We start from the raw sequence: 15,147 nt of genomic DNA, 5'->3' as shown, positions 1-15,147 counted from the left end.
ACCAATACGAGTCACAAACTCGGGCCCCCTTACTCCAATGCAGAGGACTAAAAGGGCACTTAGGTAACTTCCAAGTTAGCCCATAAAAACAACTTTACAAAGCAGATGCAAAAACATTCAACCTAATGACTATCACTAAAAGAGTATTAAGCTAACTTCCAAGTTATGAAGTTTTTTATCTGTCGAGTGCTTTGCAATTTACCATGTTTTTTTACTGTGTAGATAAGAACTTAAGACCTTATCATATTATTCCAAGCATCCTTCAATTATGGGTTGAATCCTTCCCTTTCTAGAGAGGAGGCGCTGAACCTAAATAGAGACTGGCTTCCATTTCTTTCTCCAACTAAACCAATCCTTCTTAGATGGACTTCCTAGGAACCTCACATTCCGAGAGATCATAGAGAGCCAACTAATTAACATTGTATCTTTGTTTGAGCCTCCATAATCCTGAATAGTAAAATAGTTTTTTCTTATCTTCACTCTTTTCTCCTTGGGCACTTCTTAGCTCCATTCCTTTGCAAAGCACCCACGTTCTTTGCATATAAAGCATGTAACCAAGAAGAGAGAGAATTCTACATTGACCAGCAACTCAATCCCATTAGGATCATTGATGCCAGGAGGCATATTCCACGGTGAAACAAGAGTCCTACTTCACTTCTAGTGTCTTATATGATAATCTAGGCTATGGATCTTCAACCTTCATTAATCTCACTGGATTCATGATGCCAAATTTAGGTCTTTCTTGTGCATGCATTTTTTGTCATTGTTGCATGTTACTTGACTCACAACATACATAATGTACAAGATAATCAAATAAATTCCTCCATCATATGCTCAGTAATTAAGGTCTGATGCTAAAAATCTTGAAAGCACCCAAATTCTTTAGAATCAAGCAACTACAGCTCCAATTTTGCTACTTGGAAGCCTAGATCCCTTAGCAACTTTGCTAACTCATTCAATCTTAGGTAAATAAGCTTGCTTTTGCTCACATTAGTCACAACCCCAGATAGCTCTAGAAAACTTTCATACACTTTCATCAAATACATCTACTAGTTGCCTCTCTACTTGCACAATATTGGTAAGTTATTGTTGGCAAAGAATTGGGAGACCAAGTGTCTTTTTAATGGTATAGGAAGCCCCTTGCTTACTCCATGTTGCACCTTCAAATCCAAATTCCTAAGCAAAGGGTTGGTGATTATGGTAGCAAAGAGTAATGGGACAATGGGACACCCCTTGGCATCGACATCTTTACCTCAAATGGACCTAAGCATAGACCATTTACAAATACATTCCAAAGAGGATGAAACATCCCTACATAAATTCCACGATTCCTCCTCCATCATCTATCATAGTGATGAACTCTTGTTGCTTCTTTTGCTTCATCAATTCATAAAATTAATTGGTTGAAGAACCAGTCCCATAAGATACCATTTCCCTTAGACTAAATTTTGGTAACTTCACCTTTATGTTTTTGCAAATCCTCCATGTAATGCTCCACTTCTTTGAGAATTTGATAAAACATCCCATTACTAGAACACTTAGAAAGAGTCATAATAATATACTCATTGCATTGCTAACTACTAACATGCAACCCTCTTTGAAGTCAATCTTGATCTTTTCCATACATATTGGTAATCTTAGTTATGATAGCAATGGATCTCATCTAGTTCTACGTTGGATTAGACATTGGATTGTTGATTTGTTTCCAAGAATCCTTCAGCTATAAGTTGAATCCTTCCCTTTCTAGAAAGGAGATGTTGAAAGAGAGGGGCTTCCATTTCTTTCTCCTACTAAACACATCCTTCTTGGATGGACTTCCTAGGCACCTCACATTCTAAGAGATCATAGTGAGCCAACTAATTAACATTATATCTTTGTTCGAACCTCCATAATCCAAAATAGCAAAATAGCCTTGTCAACAAAACATTTGCAAGAAGCTTTTAAAGGGATTTTTTAAATTTATTACCTCCATTAGACGTCAAATAATTTGGTGGTTGAAATTATTTGTTTCCATCCCGCTTTAACTTCAGCATCTCTAGGATCACGACTGATAATTAGATTTCTCCTTAGGTTCCTCCTTTTGAGGCTTGTTTGTTTCCTTGAATTTACCCTTCTCAACCTATGTTTTTTCCTTTTTGCTTCTTTTGAGGTTCTTCCTTATCTCCACTATTTTTTCCTTTGCTTCTTCTTATCTCAATTCCTTTTTGGGCATTCCTTTGCAAAGCACCCATCTTCTTTGCATTTGAAGCATGTATTTAAGAGGGAGAATTTGACATCGACCAACAACTCAATCCCATTACAATCAAAAATCTGGAGCATGTCAAGGATCTTCTTCCTCTTATCCCAAAGTACAAGAGGTCACTTGCTCCACTAGTTGATATTATTGTAAGAACATAGAGCGCTCTACCTAGCACTTCTACTAGTATTACTTCTCCATCTAGCAAAGTAGGAAGTCCATGAAAACTAGCCCATATTGGGCATTCAATTTGCAAGATCTCCTTAGGAATAAAATCATGATGCCATGGAAGCATGTAATTAAGGCTTACTTTAAGCCAAACAAGTGAACCCAAAACCCAATCTCTTTTTGCTTTAGATGAAAGCAAGACCCAAAAGAAGTCTAACGGCAAGCAATGCGAGCACCACTTTGATCCATAGGTGAGCCAAAACAATCTAGCAAACTCATCCTCAAGGGGGACCTTCCCTTAAAATACATGTACATGTTGCATAGAGAATACTTAGCATTGCTTTGCCAAATGCATGGCAACAAGGATACCACTCATGCACATAGCACTTGCTCCCCAAATTCTATTGTGACTCTCTTTTAATTCTCATTGAAACATTTTTGGTCACCCCACATCTTCTTCTCTAGCTCTTCCATGTTTATGCTAGCAACGACAATGTTAGCATAATCCATCTCCATCCCATTGTCTTGCTTCTATTGCTTTATGTTAGTGCTATGTGTTCCATCATCTCTTACTCCTTGTTCACCCCCTGAATATGCTACATGCATGAAAGTGGGAGTATATGCCACATGTTGGTAGGAAATGCTGCTTTTTTCATGAACTTAATACAACTACCCTAGTTAATAGACCATGTGCCATGACTATCTATTGAGAGCTCCCCTCTTCAAGTTTCCGCATACTCAAGAGGTTCTATGTCTTTCATTTAAGGAAAATGCTATTACAATTTGAACTATTTCTATTTTGCTAATGGATGGATATGCTCCTTGTTTGTAAGGGGCTCAAATAACTTTTGATAACTATTTGTGCTTGTATGGATGCTAGGTATATCCCACACTTCAGGGGGATTTGAGGGGAATTTCAAGATTTAGAGCCATGGCATTGAGTTGAATTGAATGAGATTCTTCTTTGTTTTAATGTGACAAGGAAATATTTATATTATTAAAAATGATATTTTATTTATGGATGTGTAAACTATTTGTGCTACGTGAGTAAGAATTAAAAGTCATCAAAATGCACAAATGTATCTTATAGCACATGTACATTTTGGATGCATACAAACATATCCATTACAAGTGTGTATCGACATTGTCTTATTTGAGATTGACTACATGGTTGATGGTTAGGCCTATCAATTGCGATGTATATTACTTAACATGACTATATAAGCATGACTATTTTAGACATTCTATACAAATTTGTTTTGATTTACTATGCATGCACATTATCCTATGATCCATAGCTTCATAATTTTATCCAATAAATTTGCCTTACTTTACCATATAGACACTTATTTTACTAGTTATAGCTTCACATCTATCTAGTAAAATTATAAACCTAGCTCCAATTTAAAAAACCCTAGTTACTAACTAGAAAAAAAATGTGTATTTACTAGTTATAACGCTATTTACCATCTAGTTTAGTGTCTAAAGTTCCTTGTGAGGTGGCAGCTCTGCGGACATCTATCTCGTCGAAGTCCTCAAGTTCGAGATTGAAAACGAGCTTCACGAGGAAGCCATGAAGCACCAAACACGCAAGAGCTCAACAACACCTTATGAGCTAGTTGATGAGCCAGGAACTATGGAAATTCTCTTGAAACGGACATTTGGAGATGTCCAATGTTACATAGAGAAGCAATATGAAGAAGAAGAAGAAGAAGAAGAAGAAGAAGAAGAAGAAGAAGAAGAAGAAGAAGAAGAAGAAGAAGAAGAAGAAGAAGAAGAAGAAGAAGAAGAAGAAGAAGAAGAAGAAGAAGAAGAAGAAGAAGAAGAAGAAGAAGAAGAAGAAGAAGAAGAAGAAGAAGAAGAAGAAGAAGCATCTGAAGAAGAAGAACTGCAAGATGTGATGATGACGAAGACGACGATGGCGCAAACAAACATAAGCTCTCTGGCAGAAGGGTTTTTTTCCGTTCTAACTTATCACTTGCTTATTATAATGTTGGACTTGGAGAAACATTGACCTTAGCTCTCAGAGAACAAGGTGGTAGAAAACATTAGGCAGAACTGAAGCTTTATGAAGCCAATGTGTTCAGAGATAAAGCAGGGTGATTAAGAAAGTGAGAGAAGGCAAAACAGCATGAGATGTGGTCAATAAGATACAAAGATGACATATATTCGAGAGGGTGGTAAAAGGCATGAGGTTCAGCAAACGAATGTAGAGCTAATATCCATAGGTGGAAATGGAGTGGCAATTAACAAGACTATTAGTACTGCCATCACAGAGAAACTCGAAGCAAAGATGTCAGTGCCTAAAATGCTTGATTGTGCATGGCGCTAATTAAGGGTGGGATGACGAGAGCTGTTTGGCGATGGGTGGTTCTTATTTTAGCCTTAAAGCTTTTTGATTTTTGGGCTTTATCATTTGAGATTTTAGGCTTTGTAAAGCTAAGGCATTAAAAGCTTTAAGCTTTTATGAAAAAGCCAAAAAGCACACGTGAGAGGAAGTGGAGAAAAACTATAAAAGGGAGGACAAGGAGGGGAGAAGGGCATCTTCAAAAACAAGTGTGTGCAAGGCTTGAGGTTGAGCTTGAATCCCTCGCCTTCTTCAGAGACCGCCATCGAATTTTGAAGAGAAGGCTTGAGGACGGGCTTTAAGCCCCTCGCCTACATCGAAGTTTTCGTTGTTGCGAGTTGCTATGGAGATTGGCTTGAGTTGAGCTTAAAGCTTCTCGCCTTTTTTTAAAGATCGTCAACCACTTCTGTGCGTCATCAGGCTTCTTAGTCGAGCTTCGTGCTCCTCAAAATTCTTCCATAAAAAATTTGACATCCCACCTTCTTCTCTTCTCTCTCAGTTCGAAATCTATGAACTTGTATTTTGCCTATATTTTTTTAAATCAAGAATTTGTTTTCCTCATTCAAAAATTCTTCTGAATAAGTTTTATTTCGTTGCACTCTCCCATCTCAAAGCGTCCCTGCAATGAGTGACTTCACGAACCCCCGTGTGAATCCTGTGCGACAACTGCTTCAATTGCCTCGTAATATGGTAAAGGGAGAGGGGGGAGAGAGAGATACATTAATACATGGCATTGGGGAGTGATTGTTTACCAACAATAACTCTCAATAATTGTGTGTGAGAGTTACTATTGGTAATCATTGATTCTCACCTGTGCCATGTGTCAATGCCTCTCTCTCTCTCTCTCTCTCTCTCTCTCTCTCTCTCTCTCTCTCTCCCCCTTTGTTATATTGCCCCTCAAGTTCACTCCTCCTTCCTCTTTCAGGAGGTATATCCCTCTTCCCCATGCTAGGCGCTGCTGCGGTTGCCCCTAAGAAGGCCGTAGCTGCGCCCTTTGAAGTCTCCCACAACCACCCATGCCCCTCCCAAGACGGTTGCTCCTCCAACAAAAGTGCCAATGGTTGCCCCTTAGAAGGCAATAACTATGCCCTCTAAAGCTTCCTCTTCTACCACAACCACCCCCATCCCTCCCAAGGCTCATGTAGTTGTACACATGTAGAGCTTGTTCTCTATTTAGGTAGCCCGATGGAGCCTTCATCATGCCTTTGGTGGTCTTGTAGGCCCCCACACCCAACAGTGAGCATTAGCTTTTGAGAGAGAGAGAGAGAGAGAGAGAGAGAGAGAGAGAGAGAGAGAGAGAGAGAGAGAGAGAGAGAGAGAGAGAGAGAGAGAGAGAGAGAGAGAGAGAGAGAGAGAGATGGTAGTGCTACTCCTAATATGCACAAACATTTCATTCTTTTTTTGCCCTTTGTTTAGAGCAGATTAGGCCAATCTAAAATTTAAAAGCCTAAATTTTAAGCTATCATATCATATCATATCATCTTTATCTTGCAAAAAAGAGGGGTGAACCTAGAACAAAGTTGAAGGCGGAACAAATATTGATGATGGCAATGGCTTCCCAGTTGAGAAAAATTGCAAAAAACAAAAAAACGCAATGCAAGTCAGCAATAGTGACATGCAATCAGATTTGAGACATGCTATGAGATATCACATCAAAGGTGGACTTACTCGATGGGCTTGCAATGCCAATGAAAAGTGCAACCATCCATGGTTGTTCCATTTTGTAGTGGTAATCTCTCATCCATCACCATCGACCTCATGAGCTGTATGAAGTGTGTGTATGTGCTTTTATTAATCACCAGTCTTGAGTGGTTACCATCTCCATCTTCATAACCCCTCCCTTTTTTGGTGGAAGTTGTAATGTTGGGCCTTCTCTTGCGGTCAAGTTACTACTAAAATTTCTATATTTAAAATCCTTTTTAAGTTTCCCTATTTATAGATTTATAGATTTGTTACCATCTCCATCTCGATAACCCCTCCCTTTTTGGGTGGAAGTTGTAATGTTGGTCCTTCTCCAACAATCAAGTTGATGCTAAAATTTCTATATTTAAATCATTTTTTGGTGAAATTTGTAATATTGGGCCTTCCTTTTTAAGTTTACAGATTTATAGATTTAGTTTTCGAACTATTAGTTTTGGACTTATGCTAAAATTTCTATTTTGAATTATTAGTTTTTGGATTTAAATGACTTGATGCTTGCCATGTAGGGTTGGTGTGAAGTTAGGTAGATTGGTGGATTATAAGCTAAATAAAATTTCGTGGACACTCCTGTGAACCGCACTCCGTTTGCCTAACGCCACACGCAAGGCTTACTTTCTTCAATGAAAATGAAAGCCAAGGGAGAGGATAACAGGATCCAGATGTAGATATATATAGCTAATCTAGGAGAAGTTGCGATATCGGTGCATTCTCTCCAATGGCTGCGCTCATGCTGGGTACCAGCTGCCTTCGTTCATCGCCATGCCTAAGAGTCCGAGCTGCATGCCCCCAAGATAACGGCGGCCATCCTTCCAAGCCATCGCAGCAGGTGTGTCTTCGTCCCCTTGTCCACCCACTTTTTTTCTTCTCTTGGGTGAAACACCATCTAGATTAACAATGTACTAGAGATAAAGATTCCATTAGAAACAGCGGTGAACACCCTGCTGTTGCAGATATCTCGGAGGTTCAAAAGCTGTTTTATGCCAGGTTCACAAGAAGTGTTAGACAAATACCCATTCTAATTATCACATTGTGAATTGCAACAACATTATGAGTTTTTGCGGAGGAAGCGACTGCATATCTGGTTTGGGGGCAAGGGCCCTGGGCCGGCAGCCCGTTGCCCCCAGCAGCATCTAGCTGGGTATGTGATGCCTCTTGAGGAGAAGCTCATGACTTCAGGGAAAAGCGAAGGAAAAAGAGCCCTTTTTCCCACACTGGAAAATGTTATATTGTGGCTGGTGGCCTGCAGCCCCGGCTGCACCTACCTAGGCATATGGTGCCTCTCTTGAGGATAAGCTCATGGTGTTGAATACTATAGGGAAAAACGAGGGAAGAGAGCCCTTTTTCTCACATGGGAAAATGCTAAAAACTTCTTTTGATTCCTGATCAATGCAGGAAACAATCAGGCACCTCCTTCTACTTGCTTGCTCCAAGTGCCTACTGAAAATGGCATTTTAGTGTATTTTCACAGCTAAGATGTGCCCTTATGAGCAGCGTGTAGATTCTGAGTATAACTTTGTTTCATATAGAATTTCGATTGGAAACCGCATACTTTGGAAACTCCCTGTTTTGTTTGGTGATTCAAAATGATCTTTGGAAGCATGCCAAGTTGAGTCGTGTGGAGCAGCTTTTAGAAGGAGCTGCCATAGATTTGCCAGGCAGAATTCTGCAGGGATCCAAAGTCAGTTGACATGATATTCATTTGGCACTCGCTCATGTTAATACTGTGGCATGTGCAGCCTCTTCTTTGCCTGACATCACATGAATATGCTTGCATACATGTTCCACATATATGATGAATAAATACATGTGTGTTGTTTGCTGGAAAATTCAAGAGCTTTGTCTGGTGTTCTGTGTGGGCAGCTTCATCATCCCATAAGCTGCAATCAGGACGCAATTCCCAAAATTGGGAAGGTGACATTTGCAGCAATGCTAGCTGCGACACTCATGTTCTCTGACCCAGCTCTTGCTTTTAAGGTAACCAGTTTAACTATTTTATACACAAATCTTTTCTGGAAATCCCACTTTGGGTTGATTGATTGTGGATTTTAATACCTTAAATCATTGAATGCATCTGTTTGTCTGTGTATTTTCTGTGATAAGGGTGGTGGTCCTTATGGTGTTGAGGTCACTCGTGGACTTGACCTTTCTGGGAAGGATTTCAGTGGCCGGACCCTGATCAAGCAGGACTTCAAAGCAGTAGGTGCTTTATTAACATTTAATATGCATGTTTTAGTATCATTTTGAATGCTCTGGTTCTCTCATAGATTGGCATTTGCATACATATCTCAGACTGACAGGTCCAATGGGAAGGAGGAAGGGGTGGGCACAGGCTGCAGCCTGCTCCACATACCCAAATGTCTGTTAATTTTTTGGTCGCCCATGTTTTTGGATGTGGACATATGGGGCATTGTGTGGGAAGTGGAAGGGCGTGAGTTTTTGTCCTTAAGGCAGCTAGTAACAAGATATTGGCACTTACTGGTCTGGTCAGTCCATGTTAAGAAAGCTGTTTTGCTTATAGTCTGCACATGTCTTTCATTTTTTGGGTTGCAAGTTTGATAGTCTGTGTTTTTGCATGTCGGTGCAAAGATAGTTCCGTTCTGTGAGGTTTGCTGGACTTTTGTGACACTCAGGCAGCTAGTTAATAAGATTGCAAACAATGAAATGTGCTCAGTCAATCCTGCGGCAAGTGAACTTCAAGGGTGCGAAGTTGGTGGGTGCTTCGTTTTTTGATGCAGATCTAACAGGTACTGCTCTTCCCGCATTGTGTCTATGTCTGCAGGGAATAGTCTGGAAGGGTGAATGATTTATGGTGCTTTACACGTCCATCTAATTTATGAAAGGATATGTGTAAAACCGACTTGGCAGGTGCTGATCTCTCAGATGCGGACCTTCGTGGGGCAGATTTTTCCTTGACAAATGCTCAAAAGGCTAGTATGATTGTGCATCACACTCATTAGTTTTTAACTTTCTTGGTGTCATGATCTTTTTGCATGTGACCTCTGACTTTGTTAAGCACATCAACTTACAGGCCAACTTTACTAATGCCAATTTGGAGGGTGCACTTGTCACTGGAAACACTTCATTTAAGGGTGCCAAGATAACTGGGGCAGGTGATGAATCTACTGATTAGTCCCATTTCTATAATTAAGCGTCTGACCAACTTTGGATTTGCAGTCTTATGAGCTTCTCTGTTAAAGAGTTATTCAATTTTAATCATCACATTCTTTCTTGCTGTGTCATATCATCATGTGATTCTATCATGCATCTTGTTTGTATTCAAATTTCCTGCTTGGCTTATACAGATTTCACTGATGTGCTCTTTCGAGATGATCAGCGGATGTACCTTTGTGGGATTGCTGATGGGTGGGAGCCATGTCCTGGTCCATTTCTTTTGAGGATGTTGATTTTGCATGTGAAGTTTCAGTTAGGTTGTGCACTACCTAAACTCCATACTATTCTCTTTGCAGGGTGAATTCAGTTACAGGGAATGCAACACGTGATACTATTGGCTGTTAAAGGAAAATGGCACAATTTTGCTGCATTAGTGACGGCAACCATACCCACCATCTGTATATGGTACTATATCATTTTGGTGCATGTGGATTGGCCCAGCCAATATGATCGTCCTCTCTGAAATATGAATGATGCAGAGAACAGAAGGCGAGCTGAGCCGTAAGGAAAATGGCACAATTTTGATACCTTATCAATGGCAACCATGCCCACCATCTGTATATGTTGCTATATAATTTTGATGCATATGTCTTTTGCCCATCCAATATGAACGTCCTCTCTACAAATGTGAATGCAGAGAACTGAAGGAGAGCCGGCCTATGTTCCCTCTGTGTGGTGGATATTGTTCTATATAGAATTGATGCAGGTTTCTTTCCTGGTTCATAGCAGCGTGGTCTTTGAAATTCAATCTCTGTAACATCCATTGTAAGATAATTCAGTCTACTTCGGCAACCTTCTTCTGATTGATTAATTAACCTGTAGCTTTTCCTAATGGAAGCAAAAGATCCGGGAGAATGCCCTCTAGTTGCGTCCTCTAGATTCACAAGGTGGTGTCCACAGTATAAGTTATTCAACTTGAAAAAGGCAAAAAGTAATTAGTGTGGCCAGCTTATACCAAAGTGAGTCGAGCTATGAAAATTCAGTAAAAATGTTCATAGTTATTAACATTAGCTTTAGTGACAATGCTAACAAGAGCTTTCATTAATAGAGGAGTTGAGAGAGGAGGATAAATATATGTTGGTTATCAGATCTCAACAACGAGTTTATGATGGGTTTGACATTGATGATATGGAATTTGATTGGCTTTTACACATTGTGTAGAAAAGGGGAGAGGCTTGGCCTACATCTTATGCGTTCAATAGTGACCATTTATTCAAGTTGCAAGCCGGTAGCAAGGGTTAATAGACGAATTAACTACATGCCAAAAAAATGGTGTCAAGCTAGAGTTTTGATGGCAATGGAGGCTTGGAAAGTAGTGCATGGAATTGCTACAATGGGAGCTACACTCACCAAAGATAGGTTAAGCAAGATATTTTATATCCCATGTGCTTTGTGGAGATATTAGGAGGTTGTCATGAAGTACTTAATCTTGGAGTACATAGATAACAGTCTCTAATAAGATTAACTAGTCCATTGAGTCTTTGGGCACTTCACCACATTGGTACATGGAAATATAAATGTTTTCTTGGGACATGGTTAGTAGTCATGGTCATATCTTGATTGTGAGCTCTACATTAAGTAGAGAGCCCTATTTAGTCATTGTCTTGGTAAACTTTGTGCATTATATGACAAATCCACACTAACCATCTACTCGAAATCGGACCAAGACATTGGACCAAAGTCCAAGTGTACCACCTTAGAGCTAGAAGATGTCAAATTGAATTGACAACAATTGAAAGATAGAGAAAACCAAAGCAATGCAAAGCTAGTCAATGATGGTCAATGCTAAGTAAAAAAGAGTGAATGGAGAGGGCAATTGTCAAAGAAGGAAGTGGCCATGAAGATACAAAAGGTGAATAAATGAGACTAGTCGAGTGTTTGAGAAGTGACAGATTAATTTTGGGAATGATCTTAGCCCTTTGAATCTTATAGATAGGAGACCTTAGTCATTGCTTTGAAACCCACGTGGAGAAACCTATTGTAAAGTGTGAGAGTCAGGATCACTCTTGTACACATTGTATTTTTGGAAATGAGAATTTGGTCCATATATGCATAGAAAGATCTCCTAAAAATGTTGAAATAAAGGATAAGCTAACTAAACTAGAGTTCATAAATCCAATGCGGGAATGAGAATTTTGTTCATATGTGTGCATAAGTCTCCTAAAAATGTTAAAACAAAGGGCAAAGCCAAGCAAATCTAGTAGAGTCCATAAGTCCAATGCAAGTCACCAACCTATTGTGGGCACTTTGTGAAAGACGAAGGGTATTGTAAATAGGTAAGAGAATTAAACAAGAGAGGAAAAGGGATGATTTTTCTTGCTTGTGAAGTAGATGCATTCAAAGTTTAGAACTTATAGAATCCCTTATTTTTGTGTGAATTAACTTGTGACCAATTGCTTGTTTATCTTCTTCTCCTTCTTACTTCCACCATATTGAGAGAGAGAGAGAGAGAATGGTGAATGAATCAAAGAGGGGAAAGCTATGACAATTGAGGAAGAGGGACACTTGAATCATAAGACCATTAATTGTAGAGAGGTAAGTTTTGGTGAGTCTATTGGAACTCACTTTGAGCTTTCTATTGCCTTCTTACATTCTTGGGGTAGAGTAGAGAGTATGGCCAATTTGGAGCTTGAGTATGAGTCAACTATTTGAGAGGTACTTGTGCCAAAAGGATTAGACTCTTGCACTATTGCATTGGGTACCTGCGATGAGCCAAAATTTGGCTCAATTGTTGAGACAAAGGCCACTTTCTTGGTTTGCTCATGATCATACCATTGTATTGGAATAAGATGCTAAGATTTCTTGAAGATATGTAATAATTCATAGCTTTCCTTTTGAGAAATAATAATTAATATGAAACTTTAATGTGGCTAGATTAAGAAGGCCAAATCAGCAGGGAATTGGTTTGATGGAGTATCGTGTAAACATTAATGAAAAGATTCAAAGTAGATTAGACTCCATCTAGTTGAGAAAAAATAAAAAACATAAAAAAGAAATAACTAAAATCTAGTATAGAGCAATTGGAACACATTCCATTCTTTTGAGTTCTTTGCTTAGACTAAAAGGGTTTTCCTTCCATGGGTGATCTAAAGCTTGTAGGAATGCTTGGTGTAATATACTAGCTCTCACAGAAAGTCCAATAATTGTAAATTTATGAATTACACCATATTTGCAAAGTAATATAAGAAATACACCATGTTTGCAAGGAAGCCATAGCCAAAGTAGCCAGGCATGAAATAGTATTTGCCATGGAAGGTTGAGAATCATAGATGAAAGTTGCAACATGAATACTCACCTCATGTCAATGTGGGACATGGTATGCACCCCATATCTTGGTGGCTAAGAGCATGCATCCTCTTAGTTGGTGGGTGGAAGGAACCTCAAAGCATATATTGCTTGAAATGACCAAAAAGATCCCTCACAAGTTACAACCCCACCTTTTATACTTACCCTAGCTTACTCTGGACTAAGATGACGTATGCTTTATTGCAAGCCATCTGGGCCTAAAAGAGCTTTGTTCTCAAAGTTAAATTGGGAACAAATTACAAGGATGATTACAAAAATAGTTTGAAACATTTGGAATCATGCTAAAATAAAGCTCCATGTTGATGAAGATCAAAGAAGTTGATGAAGATGGACCACATAAATGGAACATATTGTTGTAAGCTGTCCAAAACAGGGTGTAGTACAAAATTGGCCATATCTTGAGCTAGAAATAGCCGATTTCCATGTGCGAGCTCCACCCATGCTTAGTTGTAGGAAATTCCACAATAAAATCCATAGAGATATCAGTCCACTTTCCTTGAGAAATAGGGAGTGGCTGAAGTAAGCCGCTGGGTAGAAGAGATGTGTCTTTATTTTGTTGACACGGAAGACATTGCATCACATAATCCTTGACATCCCGCCAAATGCCCTTCCAATAGAAGCTCTTATGGATGTTGTCAAACGTTTTAAACAGCCCATGATGACCCGCTAAAGGTGAAGAATGCATCCCATGCAAAATACGGTCTTTGAAAGAGGATTGTGGTGTCACGTAGACTCTACCATGATACCATAAAAGACCATTGTGCCAATTGAAATTGGGATACCCTTCTTCTTTTCCTTGCTGAGATTCATTCATCATCTTTGATGCTTGCTCATCAAGCAAATATTCTTCTTGGATGTCATGAATCTAGTCCTTATGTACAATTGAGATTGAAGATATAGAACATACCCACATACGTGATAAAGCATTCGCTACAATATTATCTTTTCTAGCCATGTAGGATATTTCAAAATCATAGCTTTGAAGAGTAGCTAGCCACCTCCTTTGTTTAGGAGACAAATTTGGTTGGAAAAGGAAGTATTTCAAAACACGATGATTGCTCTTCACCCTGAAATGACTGCCATATATATAGTGATGCCACTTTTTGATAGCATATAAAATTGCCAACATCTCTTGTTCATAGACATGTAGTTGATGTTCCTTGTCATCAAGCTTGCGACTTTCATAGGCTATAACTCCATGGTCTTGATATAAAACAACCCCAAATCCTCTTCCACTATTATTCACACATATAATGGATTCCTTAGAGAAATTCGGGTATACAAGAATAGGTGTTGAAACTAATAGAGATTTTAGCTCATTGAAGCTCTTGTCGGCTATAGAGTCCCAAAAGAAAGCCTCTTTTTTCAACCTATCGGTCAAAGGAGCATAATTTTTGATAAACCTCCTATAGAATGAAGATAATCTAGGGAAACCTCTCGAGGAAGTAAAATTCGTAGGAGTAGGCCACTCTTTGACACATTTTACCTTGTTAGGATCCACACGAATGCCGCTCTCCCACAATGTGACCCAAATATTCCACTTCATCTTCCATGAAAGAACATTATGACATTTTTGCAAAGAGTGTATCTTCATAATGTGTCAAAGACCTCTCGCACATGCATTAAATGCTCATCCTTGGATTTGCTATAAATGAGGATATCATTAAAGAATACAAGGACTATTTTGAACAAGAAAGGCTACAATATCTTATTCATGAGTGCTTGAAAAGTAGCGGGCATATTTGAAAGCCCAAATGGCATGACTAAGAAGTAGTATAACCCTCTTTCAGTCCTAAAGGCTATTTTATACTCATCCCCTTCCTTCATTCAAATTTGATGATAGCCCGACTTGGTGAAGACCTTTGCATCTCATCCAAGAGGTCATAAATGCAAGGAATCATGTATCTATTCTTCACCGTGGACTTGTTAAGCTCCCTATAATCAATGCACATGTGAAAAGATCCATCTTTCTTCTTAACCAAGAGCACAGGAGAGGCAAACGGAGATTGACTTGGCTGAATTAAACCCATTTGCAACAAATCTTTAACTTGTCTTTCCACCTCTTCCCTTTCAAACTTTGACAAGCGATAGGGAGGTTTGTTGATGGGTTTTGTGTTGGGCAGCAAGTCAATAGGATGGTCTACCTCTCTCTTTGGAGGAAAAGATGATGGTTTCTGAAATAAATCTTTGTATTCCTCCAATAGCTCTTCCATTCTTG

The 15,147-nt window shown here is 39.1% G+C and overlaps 1 protein-coding gene across 2 annotated transcripts; it reads left to right on the top strand.

The window, feature by feature from the left end:
• Positions 1-7,030: 7,030 nt before the first annotated feature.
• On the top strand, positions 7,031-10,344 carry LOC148040410 (thylakoid lumenal 15 kDa protein 1, chloroplastic-like). Of its 2 annotated transcripts, XR_015694734.1 has the most exons (9): positions 7,031-7,278; positions 8,313-8,426; positions 8,553-8,648; positions 9,124-9,196; positions 9,318-9,379; positions 9,481-9,562; positions 9,755-9,815; positions 9,920-10,028; positions 10,103-10,344. XR_015694734.1 is itself a non-coding variant. In XM_087699386.1 (8 exons), the coding sequence occupies exons 1-8, from the start codon at positions 7,168-7,170 to the stop codon at positions 9,966-9,968; spliced, it is 648 nt and encodes a 215-aa protein (XP_087555512.1). In that variant the 5' UTR covers positions 7,032-7,167; the 3' UTR covers positions 9,969-10,344. The 2 variants fall into 2 exon arrangements, 1 of the variants encoding a protein (XP_087555512.1); XM_087699386.1 differs by having other exon boundaries at positions 7,032-7,278; positions 9,920-10,344.
• The last annotated feature ends 4,803 nt before the right edge of the window (positions 10,345-15,147 follow it).

This window comes from Lygodium microphyllum, chromosome 2, assembly GCF_053477565.2.
Source record: "Lygodium microphyllum isolate KBCC chromosome 2, Lygodium_microphyllum_v1.1.10, whole genome shotgun sequence".
In the NCBI taxonomy this organism is placed as follows: domain Eukaryota; kingdom Viridiplantae; phylum Streptophyta; class Polypodiopsida; order Schizaeales; family Lygodiaceae; genus Lygodium; species Lygodium microphyllum.
Note: the sequence above shows the minus strand (reverse complement) of the source record. Positions and strands in the feature narration are given on the sequence as shown.